Source organism: Sceloporus undulatus, chromosome 8 (genome assembly GCF_019175285.1).
Source record: "Sceloporus undulatus isolate JIND9_A2432 ecotype Alabama chromosome 8, SceUnd_v1.1, whole genome shotgun sequence".
NCBI lineage: Eukaryota > Metazoa > Chordata > Lepidosauria > Squamata > Phrynosomatidae > Sceloporus > Sceloporus undulatus.
Genome location: NC_056529.1, coordinates 39,369,015 through 39,384,619, shown reverse-complemented (window position 1 = coordinate 39,384,619; position 15,605 = coordinate 39,369,015). Strand labels below are relative to the sequence as shown.

Below are 15,605 nucleotides of genomic sequence, written 5' to 3'. Positions count from 1 at the left end.
CACTGGAGGCCGAGGCTGCCTGAGGGAAGGGTAGAGGCCCGGCAGGAAGGGCCCCGCGGCGGCGGCAGTGGCGGCGCTGGTGCTGCTGTCGGTGCCGGCGGCGCTGGTGCCTGAGGCGGCGTTGGGGGCCCTTCTTCCTCGGAGCAGCAGCGGAGGGAGCTCCTCGGCGGCCCGGTCCCTGGCGGCGGCGGCCCTCCTCCTCCTCCGCCTGGTTCCCCTGTCGCTGCTCCATCCCCGGCGGGCTTCCTCCTCGGCTGCTGCTGCTCCGGCCAAAGGAGGGAGGAAGACCCGGGCTTCAGCGGGGCTGAAGTGCCTGCGGTGCGTCTCCGCCGCCTTCCGCGCCTCGATGGCGGAGCGGCAGGCCTGGGCTTGGGCGGCGGCGCGGGGGCCCAGGGCCCACAAGGGGCGGCGGGCGCCGGGAGGAGGCGGAGGCTGAGGCGGCGCCGTCGCTCCGTCGGTGCTGGGGACGCTTCCCCCGCCGAGGCTCCCCCGAGGACGGCTGGCTCTCTCCCCGGTCAGCGTCATGCGCGGCGGCTGGCGGAGGACCAAGACCCGGCGCCCAGAGCCCTTCTCCATCGCTCGCTGCCCAGAGAGACCTGGCAGGTAGGCGCTGGGCGGGCGAGGAATGGGGCCGGAAAGGCCCCGAGGAACCGGCGGCGGCGGCGAGAGGAGGAGGAGGCCCTTGTGACGCCCGGCGGGGAGCATTGTGACGCCGAGGGAGGCTCGGCTCGGCTCCTTGCGGGGAGGCTGTGTCCCGAGGGGAAGGCGATGGGAGGAGTGGGGCGTCTGGGTGGAAGAAGGTACGTGGGGCCAGGCCGGGATGGAGGGGGAAGTGGGACCCTTGCATCGGGGGACATTGTGGGGAGAAGCGGGATGCGTTGGAGGAAGGTATATGATGAGACGTTAAGAGAGATTGGGCATTGGATGGGAAGGAATTTGGGGATCTGTACTGGGCAGAGAAGGGGGAAGAAAGGGGATATATGTTGGACAAGGGGAGCAAGAGGAATGGGGACATTGCATTGGAGGAATAGTGTGGGGAGAAGTGGGGCGTATTGAAGGATTGTATATTGGACAGAGTAGGGGCCAATGGGGATACTGTGGGGAGAAAGGGGGGAATAGATCTTAGACAGGGATCTGGAGGGGAGATGGGAATGTTGCCCAGGGGAGGAATACTGTGGGGAGAAGTGGAGGGGAAGTGGGGCAATGTAGAAGCCACTCCAGTTTCTAGCCCTCGTGGGGATTTTTTGGGAGGGTGCCTCTGTTGTAACCAGTTTAGATTAGATTCTGCCATTAGAGAAACCCAAGAGGAGTGAGTTGAATGCTTCGTGTTCTTGTGTTCATGCCTTTTACAGCGGCCAGATTTGTTCAGAAGGGCTTTGCCATTGCCTTCTTCTGAGGCTGAGAGAGTGGGTCTCCTTGGCCAAGCTGGTCTCCCAGGCCTGGTCTCCAGAGTCATAGTCCATCGCTCAAACCACTTTGCCGCTCTGGCCTTCTCCGACAACCAAAGCAAAAGTCCACCAGATTGTATAAATGACCATTATTTGCCCCTGGGCTTTCCTTTTCCTTCTGGCAGGTTGCTCCCATGACCTTCAGATCCCCGCAGCATGAAGGTCAAAGTGATCTCAATCCTGGAAGATAACTACATGTACCTGATCATCGAGGAAGACACCCGGCAGGCCCTTGCAGTGGATGCGGCTGTTCCCAAACGGGTAACTGAGGCCCCAAATTCTCCCCCGTCTCAGAGGAGCTTAAATTCACTCCCAAGGAACTGCAGGAGCTTTGCAAACTGGGGCCAGAAAATGTAGTTGATGGGAACGGAAATGTTTTCAGTTCAAAAGAGCAACAAAGGCAAGCGCTAGGAGCCTGGAGTACATTTTCTTACCCCCAGGAACCTTAGGGACCACACCAACCCCCTCAAAATGAGGGTTAGAGGGTTGGAAGGGATTCAAAGGTACATTTAGTCCAACCTAAAGCACACCTGAAACATGTCGACCCAACCGCTGTTGAAAGATACCCCTATCCCCCCAAAAAGAGTCCTCTGAGGCAGTCCACTCTACTCTCAATTAGCTGTTATGGTAAATACATTTTCCCAATGTTTAGGTGGAATCTCTTTTTCATTGTCATTTGAATCCATTGGTTCATGTTCTAGTCTCTGGAGCAGCAGAAAACGATCTGGCTCCACCTTCTATGTGACACCCTTTCAGATACTTAAAGATGGTTTCATACCATCTTTTAGTCTTTTCTAAGTGTATCATAAGTGTCTTCCTTAATTTGAGTCTGTTCACCAGTAAGGCAGTCTTCCTTTTCTCCTTCCACTTTTTTCTTTGCCAAGCATTACTGTCTTTTCTAGTGAGTCACGTCATCTCCTGATAAGTCCAAAGTGCAACAGCCTCAGTTCAGTCATCTTGGTTTCTAGGGAAAGTGTGAGCCTGATTTGCTGTAAGACCCATTTATTTCTCTTCTCCAGTATCTGCAGACCTCTTCTCCAGCATCACATCTCAAATGAGGCCTTGGGCTCAGCATGTAGGTTACAGGCAGAAACATCTTTCTTGGACTGCCATCCACTTCATCAGACTTTTTCTTTCTCTGCCCTTTCAGTTATTAGAAATCATTCAGAAGGAAGACGTCAGTCTGAAGGCCATCCTCACAACTCATCATCACTGGTGAGTGAATGCACTGCTGGTTTTTTTATCCAGGGATAGAGATTTTTGTCGGACTGCAGCTCCCAGCGTTCTTCACCTTGCAGTTTATTCACTCTCGTGGGAAGAGGAAATTACTTTATCTTGGGCTCAAATCAGTCTGAGGTGGGAGTCGGGTATTTGTTCTGAGACAATGTGATGATTTCAGGGCAACGATCCACTCAGTTCCCAGAGCAAAGCCCTTTTGCTGGTTCCTAGATGGACATGTTTGCAATTCGTTGACAGGGTTTCATTGTTTTTGAAACTTAGTTATGACCATGCAAAGTTATGTGCCATTGAGCTCAGTGTAGCGTAATGTTTGCATAACTTAACATTACAAGCGCGGAATCTGAGTCCTCATTATTTGCTAGAAGCCTAAGGGTAAATGCCCAGTTACTACAATCCACATCCCTTAAGGATATGAGACACATGTATAGCATGAACATGAGCTCTCAGGAATCGGTCCTTGCCAGCTCTTCTAGAAGTTGCAAAGCTGTCCAGATGCTTTTGTTCAACCCCTACCCGGGGTGTCCAGAATCTTCCAGTCCTAAGAGGCATGCAAGTGGATTCTTCCTCACAAAGACACATTCCCTCCTCTTATGTTTCTCAAGGGATCATGCCCGGGGTAATGAAGAACTGGCACAGCTATATCCTGGTCTGGCAGTGTACGGTGGGGATGAGCGAGTTGGCGCCTTGACACACCGGGTGACTCACAATGAGGAGTTGAAGGTAAAGGATGGAGAAGAGAGGAGTGCATCTGAGCCGAGGGTGGTCCTGAGATCACATGAAGCACCTGAGGCTGGTTTTGATCCTTCCTGTCTCCCCCTTTTCTGAGAAACCTTGGGTCCCATATTAGGAGAAAGAATACTAAATAAACAACTAAATAGCTAGATACTTAGATAGACAGATAGTTTCCATGAGCAGTACTCCACCTTTTAAACAGGCTAGATATATAGTACTCTGTACTATATACTCTGTACTGTAGAAAACATAGAAAAATAACTTCCCTCCCCAACCCCCAACCCCTCATTCCTCTTCTGCATTTTCCCCTCTTCTTTCTTTGGCATTTTTTGTAGTCCATGTGGCCCCTGGAGGGTCCTAGAGGCTGCAAATAGATCCCCGGATCTGCCACATTGCATTTCATGTAAGCCTCTTTGTTTCTCTCCAACAGTTTGGCAGCATCAACGTGCGCTGCCTCTTGACACCGGGCCACACCGCAGGGCACGTCTGCTATTTCGTGTGGGAAGATGACTCACCAGATGCTCCTGCAGCCTTCACAGGTCTCTTGGTCCATCTGGAAAGTATATGAATGATGCCACCCTGTTGGTTGCATTGATGTCAAGGCTTCGCTGCAGAGGACCTCAGGCCTTCCAGAGCTTGAATCTGGCTGTCCTATGTTTCTGCAGACAGTCGTGTCCCCTTATCCCTGACATCATTGTTGGGCGGTTTCCCAGCTGTTATATCTGCATATTCTAAAATATGGTGGTATTTTTGGCCCTATCCCTTTGACTTCGGCTTCACCAGAAAGCAGCCCACTTGGAACATCTCTGAAATGGAATTGTATCCTACTTGAAAGAGGTTTCCCACTTCCCCCAACCCTCTTTCAGGCTGCATCTCCCATAGGGAGCCCAAACAGAAGAAAATTGGGCAAGATTTTTTTTGGAGGGGATGACCAGTAATAGGCCACATGCATATAAGGAAGCTTTCTAATTTATTATAGTTTTTAATTAGGTTTCCATTTGGAAATAGAGGTGAAATTCCATTTCAGGGAACCGTGTGGCCGCTAGTTGTTGGAGTACAGTTCCCATCACCCCTCCCTCTTTATGCTGGCTAGGGTTTGTGGGAGTGGAAGCATTCCAACAGTGAGATCCTATGTTTCCCATGTACAGGTGACACCTTATTTGTGGGTGGCTGCGGGAGAATTTTGGAAGGGACACCTGAACAGATGCACAAGAATCTGACAGACGTACTGGGTGCACTGCCGAAGGAGACGGTGAGTGTGCAGCCTGTCAAAACTGCCTTCAGGCAATGGAGAAAAGGGCTGCCATAATGATTCTGGGAGTGGGGTTCCAAAATAGTAACAGAGAAGAATAATGGTCTAGCTGTGTGAATGTCTCCTTCCCCACTTCCCCAAGCACTTGCCCTAGCAGTGAGGAATAACAGTGGGATCTGTCCCCCCTTGTTTCTTGCTGATTTTTCCCCCCACTTTCCAGAAAGTATTCTGTGGACATGAGTATACAGCCCGGAATTTGAAATTTGCTCTGAGAGTGGAGCCTGAGAACGAAACTGTGAAGGAGAGACTTGCGTGGGCCAAAGTAAGTTTGTCTGTGAGCCTCCCTCTTCCGACCTCTCTGCTCAAATCTGACTCCAAGGCAAAAGGAAGACAAGGAAATGGATTTGTAACTTTGAGAGTGAATTTGCTTCTCCTGGGAGCCTTCAGTAACAGTTAACTTTTTAAGTAGTTCACAGGGCTGAATCCTGCACTCTTTAGAAGGTGGCCTTTATGGGCATACCTCAGTTAACAAAGTCTCTAGCAATGAAGCTCCCTTTTAAAAAGGGGTTTTCACTCCTATATCCTGCTCATCCTTTGTTTAATTGCAGGGTGTTTGGTGTGTGTGTTTGCAACATCAGCATTGGGAGGAGGATGAAAGATGACTGGAGACTTCCAGTGTTGGGTTGTAGCAATGTGTCTGCAATAAACAATGCAACCCCCCCCCCCTTAAGCTGGCAAAGACCTGGATTCTACTCCAGGTTTAGCCATGAGTGCTCACCTACAACAGGAAAGGTAAAAAGCAGAAGAATCATTTAGGACTTTATCACACAGGGGGAAATAAGCGGGGGGGTTGGGAGTTAAAAAGGCATTTTCCCGGGACAGCCTTCCTCATATCTTCTCTACAGTTACGGGACGATGAAGACTTGCCCACGGTGCCTTCTACATTGGGAGAGGAATTTCTCTACAACCCTTTCCTTCGTGTCCTGTGAGTACATGCTTGAATGTAAACAAACTCAACAAACTTAGATACGTTAACAAACTTAGTAACAAATTCACAACATACAAAAATTAAAAAGCATGAACCATCATAAAATTTAAAGCCAATTAAAAATATAAACCATTAAAAAGGCAACATATAAAATTGCAACACATTATCCAAGTCCTATTTCCCCCTGAAAAATCAATTCTCAAAGGTATGCTGGAATAAAAAGGCTTTTATTTTATTGTAGAAAGATAGTAAGAAGGGTGTTAGTCTAGCTTCCAGAGCCTGGGAGCAGCCACCAAAAAGGCCTGTTCCACCAGCTCTACCAAGGCTGCAACTTGGCTACTTGTTCTCACCCCCCTCCATTTTGTTTACTGTTCTAGGGAAGACTCTGTCCAGAAGTTCACTGGCAAAACTCACCCCATTGAGGTCTTTGCCGCCCTCTGCAAGGCCAGAGACAGCTTCCGGAAGCCAAAAGAAATGCTGAACCCTCAAGCCATGCTGGCCTTTGAGTGGGGGCTCTTTGATCCACTCTTGGAGAAGAAGTGAGCCCCCCCTCTCTCTCCTTGTACAGCTGATGGACAGAAAGGCATGCCTGGATCACTTCTCTAGTCTTACTACCACCTTTTCCGTGCTTCTGTGAAAGAGACTTTGGAGCAGAGACACATAGAGTCAAGAGATCTCTAAAAACCAGATGCTGACTGTGCTGGGGTTTCGAGTGAACATTAAAGGTGCCAAGCAAGGTGCAAAATCTTTTTAGGGATTAGAGTTCAGACGACTTATCACCTCACTGATGTGGCAGCCACTGCTTGTAACCAGCAGCCAGAATATGCCCATCTCCATTTGAAGAGCCTTCACAACACCAGGCTGGTCCTGTTTTGAAGGTGCCTCTCCCACACTTCCTCCACATTTGCAGCTACTAAAGATGACATCCAACAAACACTAACGCACCAGCCTTTGGCTACATCAAACTCTACGTAAGAGTCCACACAAGATAAGCTAATGCAACACAACCTCACTGCTGCTTCCTGTGTGCTCACAAGGCCTGTGTGTCCCTCCTGCTTCTTTTGCAGGTCAGGAGGTTGAGGGTAGCTGGAAAGGGAAAACACAAAGAGGGGCCAAATGTTTTGTCCCCCGATTTCTGACTCTGGATTTCTCAGTGTGGCATTGAGTCTCACTGTTAACATCTTGCTCCTGTGCCGGACAAGCTGTTAGAATGACAAGGCTGCGCATGTCAGATGTAAATACAGATGAGTAAAATTGGGGAAGAAAGGGGACACCGTCTTAAATTGGTGCCTGTGAATCAGTAACAAGCCATTCCTTTCTGTCACTTCTGAATAAAGGGGCTTTTTAAAATGAGACAATATGTCGGAGTGTAATGCACAGGTGGGCAATAGCAGTGAGGCTAGGGTTCAATTCTCCCTTGAAATTCCCCTCCATTATACCCTCTGCCCCCCCCTTGGATTCTGTTACTGGCATATGCAGGTGTAAGTCCACCTTATGCCTGTGTATGTCATTTTTTGGTTGCAGAGGTCAGTATATTTCCTCCCTCCCTCTGCAGTGACAAAAATGATTCCATTTACCATTGATCAGCTGCAGCACCCCTGTGACATCTGTTCCATGGCTAATGGAGAGCATGGGGGTGGATTGGAACCAAGGATTTGTTTGTAGTATTATCCCATAACAATGAAGAGGCACTTTGTAGTTGGAAATGTCTCACAAATGCATGTGTATCATCTCCTGTTTACTTCTTGAATTGGATGACAAGTTTGGGCACAGACTCCAGGCAAGGTGGAATTACTGAGAACAAAAAGCTATTGCTAGCCCATTCTCTGATGTGATAAAAGAGGCTGGTGGAAAATTAATGTTGCCCTTTTTAAATCACAGTTAGCTTTATTCAGCTCTTCTCCAGAGCTTTAGCACTCATTGGTATTTGCTATAGATTTGCCCATTTTAAAAAAAAAGTATGTCCTTTGTCACCAGCTCTTTCTGAGAAGCGAAAGGGATTCTGAAGGCCACAGTTTGACTCACAATACTCTTAGGCCTTCCAGAGGGATGCGCCTGTGTCCATTGTCACCACTTGATATTGAACCCTGTATTTGCCCTCTCCACCGCATGGTACTGTGTGTGGAGGGTCTCTTGAGTCCGTTCTGAAGCAAGGCCGCCCAGCCACTGCTCATAGAGGTCTGTCACAGCTCTGTTTGTCTCGGGGGCTTCAGGTCGGACTGATTCATATGCCCTCTCCACCTGCTGGAGGAGATCTTTGCTGGTTTCCCCTTCTCCTTTGATCTGGCCTCCTCCATTCAAACACCCTGGAAAATGAATAGGAGCAGAAAATGAAAAAAGTGCTTGTTAAACACCAATGCTTTGATACAAGAAGGCAGGTCCTTTTCAGCTAGTTAATCATGCCTCAAAAGGGTAGGCTTTTTTCCTTTAAGATATCACTTAAGATATCAAGTATTTTCTCAGTGGGTAGCAGTTCAAGTCCTTACCTGACGGACAGGCCATCACCTCGATGTAGTGATAGGGAGACTTTCCCCGCTTGAGCTTCTGCACAACATTTTGGATGTTCCGAAATCCGTACGCCAGGGCAAAATGCAAGAGGGTTTCCCCATTCTTCTCTAGTGTCACCTCTTGAAAATCCTTGTTTCTGGGGTGGGGAAAGAATTTAAAGGTAGGGAAGATGACAGAATCTTTAATATAAAACAACAACCTTAGGTGTGTGTAGGGTGGGTAGTACATCCCTCAAATGCAAAAAAAGTTAATCTGAGGGAGCTACTGGCCATTTGGGAATGGGACTGGGGGAAATAAGACTGAAACTGGGAGGAGTGAAAATGCAGGATGGGAATGGGAAGCAATCTACTGCTATACAGAGTGATTTGCCTTTACTCAGGCAGTGGTTTTAAGTCCTTCCTTACCTCAGTGTTTTATACTGAATCTCTTCCACATGGACCCCAAAAAGTTCTTTTGCTGCATACTTGTAGATGTGCTCCAAGTAGCCCCCAGAACCACCTCCAGAATGACCCAGAAGGAACTGATCCTTGGACAGACTGCTAAACCTACGAGGAGACAGAAAGAAGGCGTTAAGTTACGCAGCTAAAACAGATGTGAAATAAGACAAGCTGCTAGATATCACAGAAGTGTGAATATCCATGGGGAGAAACAGTTTGCCTGACTGCAGCAAACAAATTTGAACAGAGCAGAGGAGGTTCCACTTACACTGTCCATTCCAAAGCACCAACTTTATACTTGTAAATAAATTTTGATTATATCAAGCAGTATAGAAGTACTATAAAATGCAGCCACCAGGCTATGTGTAGCACCCAGACCACCCATTACCACTATTGCTGTCTTTCTTCTAAACCAGCCAGACTGTATCCCCAGGATCTGTGATTTTTCACTAAAATAAGGCATGGGAGCTGTGTTTTGTTTCAGCCGAAAATCCTCCCCAGCCCAATCAGTATTTTACTGACTCCATGCACTTCCCAGTTTCACATGAAAGGACTGATACATGTGAAACAGTCCCCAGATCCAGGGAGCTTGATATCAACAGATAAAGGAGAAGCCAGAGCGGAGGTACACAAATCAGTCCTCTGGATCTTACATGCTATCCAAAGGGGCAGGATCCACTTCTGAAAGGGGTGTCCCCTCCTGCTCCAATAACTTTAAGACTTCTCCTGAAAGACAGGAAACAGAGGCAATGAGTTGACTTCATGAATCTGAAAAGCCCAAAGAATCTGAAATCAGCTGGACAAGAGGAAGGAAGCACTGATCCACTACAGGCCAGTGATTCAATCCTGTCCTGAGTGGCAAGCAAGCAGGAACACCACCCACCTGTTGTAATAACGCAGTCTACCTCCCGGGTCTGGTGCTCATGGATAAAGAAGTCTGGCCGGGAAGCTTCTAGCTTTTTGTCATAACAAGGCATCACTGTCACGTGGTAGATCTGGTCAGGGCTCACGTTCTGTAACAGAGGGAAGAGAAGGATCAGAACTGGACAAAAAATGATCTGATTCCCATTCCTGTTCCCAACAGCAGCCAGCTCATGGCCTCCGGAGGTACTTGTGAAATAGCTGAGTGAAAAGAGACAAACCTGAAGCTTGGCAAAGTGATTCTTCACAAGGGAGCCCATGACTTGCTGTGGCGATTTGGCTGTACTGATGTATGGGATGATAAAACTCCCGTGAGTTTTTTCAGCATAGCAGATCCAGCCTGAAAGAGATGAAAAGAAAACGGAAATCTATCTTCCCAGCTTCAAAGACAGTCCTGTCATTTCATGGTGGATGCTGTCTCAAGGAGTTTGGCTTGCTATGATGTCCTTTGCTTACAGATGAATGCAGTCACCCAGATCAATGTGGGCTGTGAACCCAGGTATGGTAGCCAACAACAGGCTGGATGGACCTCGTGTTGATCTCTAGTACTCAATCAAAACCTGCACTACTGCCTGTAGCAGGATAAACATTTTCTGAATCACCACTGATCCATCTAGCTCAGTGTTAATACTGGCAGCTGTGCTATCAGGCAGGAGTCTACCTGGAGATGCCATAGGTTGAACCCAGGACCTCCTGCATACAAGGCATCTGCTCCACTGCTATATCCCTTCAACTGGAACAGAGAAAACTACCTTCTACCCAGTCAGACTCTTAGTCCAACTGACTCAGTATCAGCTATTTCCCCTAAGAGTAGGCAACTCCGTGGGTTCATGGGCTAATTTTGAAGGTTCTTCTGCACCCCTGGACCCAAAAGAAGCCACCTGCTGCAACACTAGCAGCAACCCAGAATAAATGTTTTTAAAAACCCTTCAAGTAAGTATGTAGAGGATCTGCTTGCTTTAATTTTTGTCTGTTCCGCGGCAGAAACGACAAGTCACTGAAAGCATACAAATATGTGTGCTTTAAATGTTTGTTTTTCCAGGCAAATGACAGACAATTTTATATACAATTTATACAATCGTATAGACTATACAACCAGGAGAAGGGGCATCTGGTCCACAGGACATGTTTCTCCTCTAACCTACAAAGACTGTAAATGGCTATCCAAGGCCCCAGGCAGAAGAGTCATATTCAAGGGACCTGGAGATGGCAAGGGCCAAAACTGAGACCTTCGGCACCCAAAGTAGGAGCCCTCCTATTGTAATAGAGTCCTTTGTCAGAAGAGGACAGGGACACTTTAAATGTCACATTAATACATCAGTCATTTCTTTGCTCTCTTCCCCACCCTTTCATGGTGGTAACCTTACCTGGGCAGGCAGCAGCTAACATGGGCAAAGCTTTTTTGTCTTCCGTTCGCCTCCGGAAGCGCTGGACAAACTCTCGCTGGCTCTCCAACAGGCTGAAGTTTCTGGAGAAAGTTGTGTCGAAGACGAAATTCACCCCTGGGGAAGAACAGAAAGAGAGGCATGGATTCAGGCAAGCAAGCATACCTTGCCAGTTCTGTAGGAAAACTTAGTCATGCGTAAGAGCTCTGTGAGGCCTCCTACTTACTCCTTCCGTGACACCAATGTGATGACATGCTCCTATCCTGCCTCTGTGTGGGGACCTTGTAGACAGCCTCGTGATTCCTGTGCAAGACGTTACTTTTTTTATCTCACCACTGGACCCCACCACCCTTGAGTAACTGCTGCCACTGCAGACAATGTGTGTCTCAGTTCAAGCATTTCAATAACCCTTCTGTAGTATTCTCAGAGGCACACAGGTGTAATACAAAACTACAAAGTACAGTAATATCTGTGAGCCGCCTTGGGCTCCTCTGGGGAGAAAGGCGGGATATAAATGAAATAAATAAATAAATAAAACATTTGTAATACAAAAGGTCAACATAAAGTTAAATATTATGGGCTGAGTCTTCCTTATCCAAAATGCTTGCGACCAGAAGTATTTTGGATTTTTAAATTTTTTTATTTAATTTTATTTTTGATTTTGCCACATTTGCATCTATATAATCAGATACCTTGAAAATGGGACCCCAGTTTAAACATGAAATTCATTATGTTTCACATACACCTTATACATATAGCTTGAAGCTACCATTTAAGGCACACCGTATTTTCAATATAATGATGTTGCACCACTTACCTAATCTTTTAAAGAAGGCAGTCAGTTTTCTGGCTGTGTCTAAAGGAGTCAGTTGAAATCTTGCAGCCAGAGAAGCTCTGGATTGTGGAGATACAGAAACTACCACCAGCTTCTGGGAAGCAGGACCGGATGTCTTAAAAATAATTGAAACAAAAATATGTTTAAAATACCATCAACATTAGCACTTGCTGGAAAGAAAGAGGAAGAGATGAAGAGGAAGAGACACTGGTTGTTGCTCTCCTGATAACATGTACAGATGTTTTTTTTTTTGTTCCATGATTATTATTTTTTAAATCCATTTAATGAATCTATACCTGTCCTTTCTATCAGGATGAGGTCCGAGGCAGTTTATGGAAATTTAATACTGTTAAATAAGTCAAAATCTTATTTTACAAAAGTTAAAAAACATTAACAGTATTATTTTGTAGAAAGCCAGCATGGAGCAGTGGTTTGAGCTTTGGACTATGACTTTGGAGACCAGGTTGGGTCCAGCAGCCACGCCTGCACCTTCCACGCTGCGGTTTAGACCCTGGGCACCATGACTCTGTAGCCCTCTGCCCAGGACTTCTGTCCCATTACCCACCGCTCACCTTATTGGCATTCAAGACTTTCAAGAGCTCTTCCTGGCTCTGCTGGGTGATCAAGACGCTTTCGGCGGAGGTGATGCAGCCGCTGCAAGCCAAGCAGTCATTGAGGGTGATTTTGGCCTTTTCGAGTTTGTGCGACTGGCCATCCTAGCAGGGAGGAACAAAAGCGGACTGAGAGATCAGCTTTTCAGCACCTGGAGAAGTTACTTCCACCTTTTGCTCTTATTAATTTGACATCAAGCCAACTTCGACGAATGGCAGCTCTCCAAATGGGAGACCTCTGGAATTGCTCAGGTCTTGCAAACTTCAGGGCAGCAATGGTTTCCCTGAGAAAGCCTATCCACCTGCAATGTGGTCTTCATTTCTTCCTACTACCTTCTGCCTTCAACTTTGTTTCCGACTTATGGCAATCCTAAGGTGAATCAATTATGGGGTATTCTTGCCAAGGTTTGTTCAGAGGTGGGTCTGAGGCTGAGAGAGTGGGACCTGACTGAAGTCACCCAATTGTTTTTTCATGGCCGAGCCAGGATTTGAATCCTGGTCTCCAAAGGTCTAATGATTAATCTGTACTGCAGAAATAATGCAGTTTGACGCTGCTTTAATTGCCATGGACACATGCTATGGAATTCTGGGATTGACATTTTGTTCTGGCACCAGAGCTTTCTGACGGAGAAGGCTAAATATCTCAAGGCTATATAAGTATCTCAAGAGTATTTCCCACATTTATTCTGATTCAGCATTAGAAACTCTGGCCACAGAAAGAGAGAAGCAGAAGAACCAGCCCTTGAAAAGGGGTCTTCCCAAAACGCATCAGCGAGAGAAATAAAAGCCTTTCTAGGAAGAATGTAGCTTAGCAGTGTCTTGTCGACAACAACCCTGGAGTACATCATCTCTCGTTTTCCAGCCATTCCCAGGGTTTTCTTCCACCCCAAACTCTTCCTCAAATATCTCACAGAACGACAATCCCTGGGATTTCGTGGCCCTGAGCCATTGTGGTTAAAGCGGTGTCAAAGTGCGTTCTTTCTGCAGTGTGGATTAGATTGTAGTTTGCAAGACTTGGAGGTCTCTCATTCATAGGGTCACTATAAGCGGAGTCAACCCTTGTTAGCAATGGCTCAATGGGTCTCCTTGGGGTGGTTCTGTGCCAGAGTCTGGGCTCCTCGGCTGTTTGCGGATCCCTGAGGGATCTGCCATTGCTGATCAACAAACCCTGGTTTGTGTATCTGCAACGTGATTCAACGTAGAAAAGGGGGGACAGGATTACCGGATCCACTTGGACGTAGGTCCCGTCGTCTTCGATGCGGATCTTAGCCGTGGCTTTTCCAGGCTTCTTGTCAACTTTGATGGGTTTTATGCAGTCCTGAAAGAGAAACCGAATTCCTGAAAAGGGCATAACACACAAATGCTAAGAAGGCGTTGCGGCTGTGTGCCTTGAAGTCCTTTCTGACTCAAGGTGACCCTGTCCTGGTAATACCTCTGTGATTTTCCATTTATTCATTTATTATGGCTAACTACTTTATCATTAGCTCCAGAGGCAGGCCTTTTGAGGCACATCCCTCCCCAAACTGGCCTACCTTGCAGGGCTGTTTGTAAGGGTTTTTAAATAAAATGGATGCCAAGGCCTTCAGAGGCAAGCCTGGGGGAGTCTGAGGGGCCAGCATGGCCGCCTTGGAGTGAAAAATCCCCCCAAAGCCCCCTTCCCCACCTGGGAGGGTCCAATGTAGTCATCCAGGTCGGTCAGCTGCAAAACTCCACTGAAGGGCGACGCCATCTTGGGGAGGTCGGCTTCTCTGGCCGCTCCTGCCGTAAAGCGTCCCCGCGATATGCCACACTGCCGCAAAATGGCGCCTTTACGACGGTGCGCCGCTGCAAACGCGGCAGCCCCGGGATAAACATAGATATAATATCCTTTAGAACGGTTCATCTCCTCAGGACATTTATAACTTCACAAATAGCTGGGAAATACACACTATCGCTAAAGCCTCAGCCCGTTTTAGTCTAAATATGGATATCTAGGTGTTATATCTATTGAATTTTGGGAAAGTTTGCCTTTATTTCAGGCCCTGGGCAGGAAGGGAAACAGACCCGGAAGCTCAGCAGCAGTCTATAGAGAAAGGGGCGTGGTCTATATGCCAAAGAGGTTTGCACAATCGACTCTTCCGGCTCCCTTTCGCCTCCACTCAAAGTACGGAAGGAATCCAGCTTACAAAAGTTACTTTCCCCCCCAAAATTGTAACTTTTCCACATTCTGTGCAAGATTCAAAGCCTCCTAGCCTTTTTCTTCGAAATAGTTGCTCTGCTGTATTATTATTATTGGCTACTTTTCTCTCTGTTGGTTTTCAACCCAAAGTAACGCACATAGTCGTTACTTGCCAAAGTAACTTGGACGTTTGTGTTATTTGAGAGAGGGAGGAACAGCTTAGGACTGATAAGAAAATGTTCCCCAACTTGGGAAAAGACTCATCTCCATCATGCCTCCCAAAGGAACTTTTTAAATCCAACTAGAAAAGGCAACTTTTTGCAAGATAAAAGTAACTCGTTGCATTGCTTTGGAAAAGTAACTTTTACAGTTACATCTTTCCTTGGGTGACTGCGTTCCTGATGCAGGGCTATGGCATGCCTCCCAATATTAGCAATATATCAGTATTAGCAATATTTCAATATCAGCAATATATCAATATATCAATATATATATGTGTGTGTGTATAATTTATTTATATTTATATATGTAAAGTTTATATATCTATATCGATATATATGTAATTTATTTATTTATATTTATATATGTATATGTAATCTATCTATCTATCTATCTATCTATCTATCTATCTATCTATCTATCTATCATCTATCCATCCATCCATCCATCTCCCTATGTATCTCCCTGTCTATCTATCTCCCTGTCTATCTATCTATCTATCTATCTATCTATCTATCTATCTATCTATCTATCTATCTATCTAATCTCAGCTGACAAACTGGGACGAGGCAGAATTAACTAAGACTATCTGTACCAAACCCGAACCCTTGGAATCAGGGCTGCCATATATTATTCCCTGCAGAGTTAATTCAGTTTGGCGCCACTTTCAACGCCGTTTGGGAATTGCCTGGCTCTGTCGCTCTTTCACCCGTTCCGTTGCTTTCGCACGCAGCAGGCGTTTTTCCTGCTGGGGCTGATTTCGGCGTTAAAGAGAGATTAAAGCGCATTTAAAGCATCCCGCAAACAAAGCGGAAATGGCAAGAAATCGTGCAAATGATTATCGCACGCAATTGCGCAGATAAAGTGATATC

At 46.8% G+C, this 15,605-nt stretch overlaps 2 protein-coding genes across 5 annotated transcripts; one reads left to right on the top strand and one right to left on the bottom strand.

Annotated features, from left to right (window-relative positions):
- The first annotated feature begins 181 nt into the window (after positions 1 to 181).
- HAGHL (hydroxyacylglutathione hydrolase like) lies at positions 182 to 7,012 on the top strand. Of its 4 annotated transcripts, none has more exons than XM_042437563.1 (9): positions 182 to 318; positions 1,574 to 1,709; positions 2,599 to 2,663; positions 3,290 to 3,407; positions 3,850 to 3,958; positions 4,568 to 4,671; positions 4,892 to 4,993; positions 5,577 to 5,656; positions 6,037 to 7,012. In XM_042437563.1, the coding sequence occupies exons 2-9, from the start codon at positions 1,605 to 1,607 to the stop codon at positions 6,200 to 6,202; spliced, it is 849 nt and encodes a 282-aa protein (XP_042293497.1). In that variant the 5' UTR covers positions 182 to 318; positions 1,574 to 1,604; the 3' UTR covers positions 6,203 to 7,012. The 4 variants fall into 4 exon arrangements, with proteins under 4 accessions (XP_042293497.1, XP_042293493.1, XP_042293494.1 ...); XM_042437559.1 differs by lacking the exon at positions 182 to 318 and adding an exon at positions 466 to 603; XM_042437560.1 differs by lacking the exon at positions 182 to 318 and adding an exon at positions 667 to 800.
- A 508-nt stretch (positions 7,013 to 7,520) lies between these two features.
- Positions 7,521 to 14,128, bottom strand: CIAO3 (cytosolic iron-sulfur assembly component 3). The gene is made up of 11 exons (XM_042437555.1): positions 14,020 to 14,128; positions 13,579 to 13,674; positions 12,318 to 12,461; positions 11,728 to 11,860; positions 10,893 to 11,027; positions 9,747 to 9,865; positions 9,488 to 9,617; positions 9,258 to 9,330; positions 8,572 to 8,712; positions 8,146 to 8,303; positions 7,521 to 7,965 (listed from the first exon to the last, which is right to left on the bottom strand). Exons 1-11 carry the CDS (start codon positions 14,083 to 14,085, stop codon positions 7,727 to 7,729), a joined length of 1,434 nt encoding a protein of 477 aa, XP_042293489.1. The 5' UTR covers positions 14,086 to 14,128; the 3' UTR covers positions 7,521 to 7,726.
- Between the last annotated feature and the right edge of the window lie 1,477 nt (positions 14,129 to 15,605).

Coding starts and splice junctions, on each gene's coding strand:
- HAGHL (XM_042437563.1), top strand. CDS start 1,605: ATGAAGGTCAAAGTGATCTCAATCCTGGAAGATAACTACATGTACCTG. Junction 3,959..4,567: donor TGCTCCTGCAGCCTTCACAG/GTCTCTTGGTCC, acceptor TCCCATGTACAG/GTGACACCTTATTTGTGGGT. Junction 4,994..5,576: donor AGAGACTTGCGTGGGCCAAA/GTAAGTTTGTCT, acceptor TCTTCTCTACAG/TTACGGGACGATGAAGACTT.
- CIAO3 (XM_042437555.1), bottom strand. CDS start 14,085: ATGGCGTCGCCCTTCAGTGGAGTTTTGCAGCTGACCGACCTGGATGAC. Junction 12,462..13,578: donor CCTACGTCCAAGTGGATCCG/GTAATCCTGTCC, acceptor CCTCCCTGCTAG/GATGGCCAGTCGCACAAACT. Junction 8,713..9,257: donor CCTGCCCCTTTGGATAGCAT/GTAAGATCCAGA, acceptor GTCTCCTCGTAG/GTTTAGCAGTCTGTCCAAGG.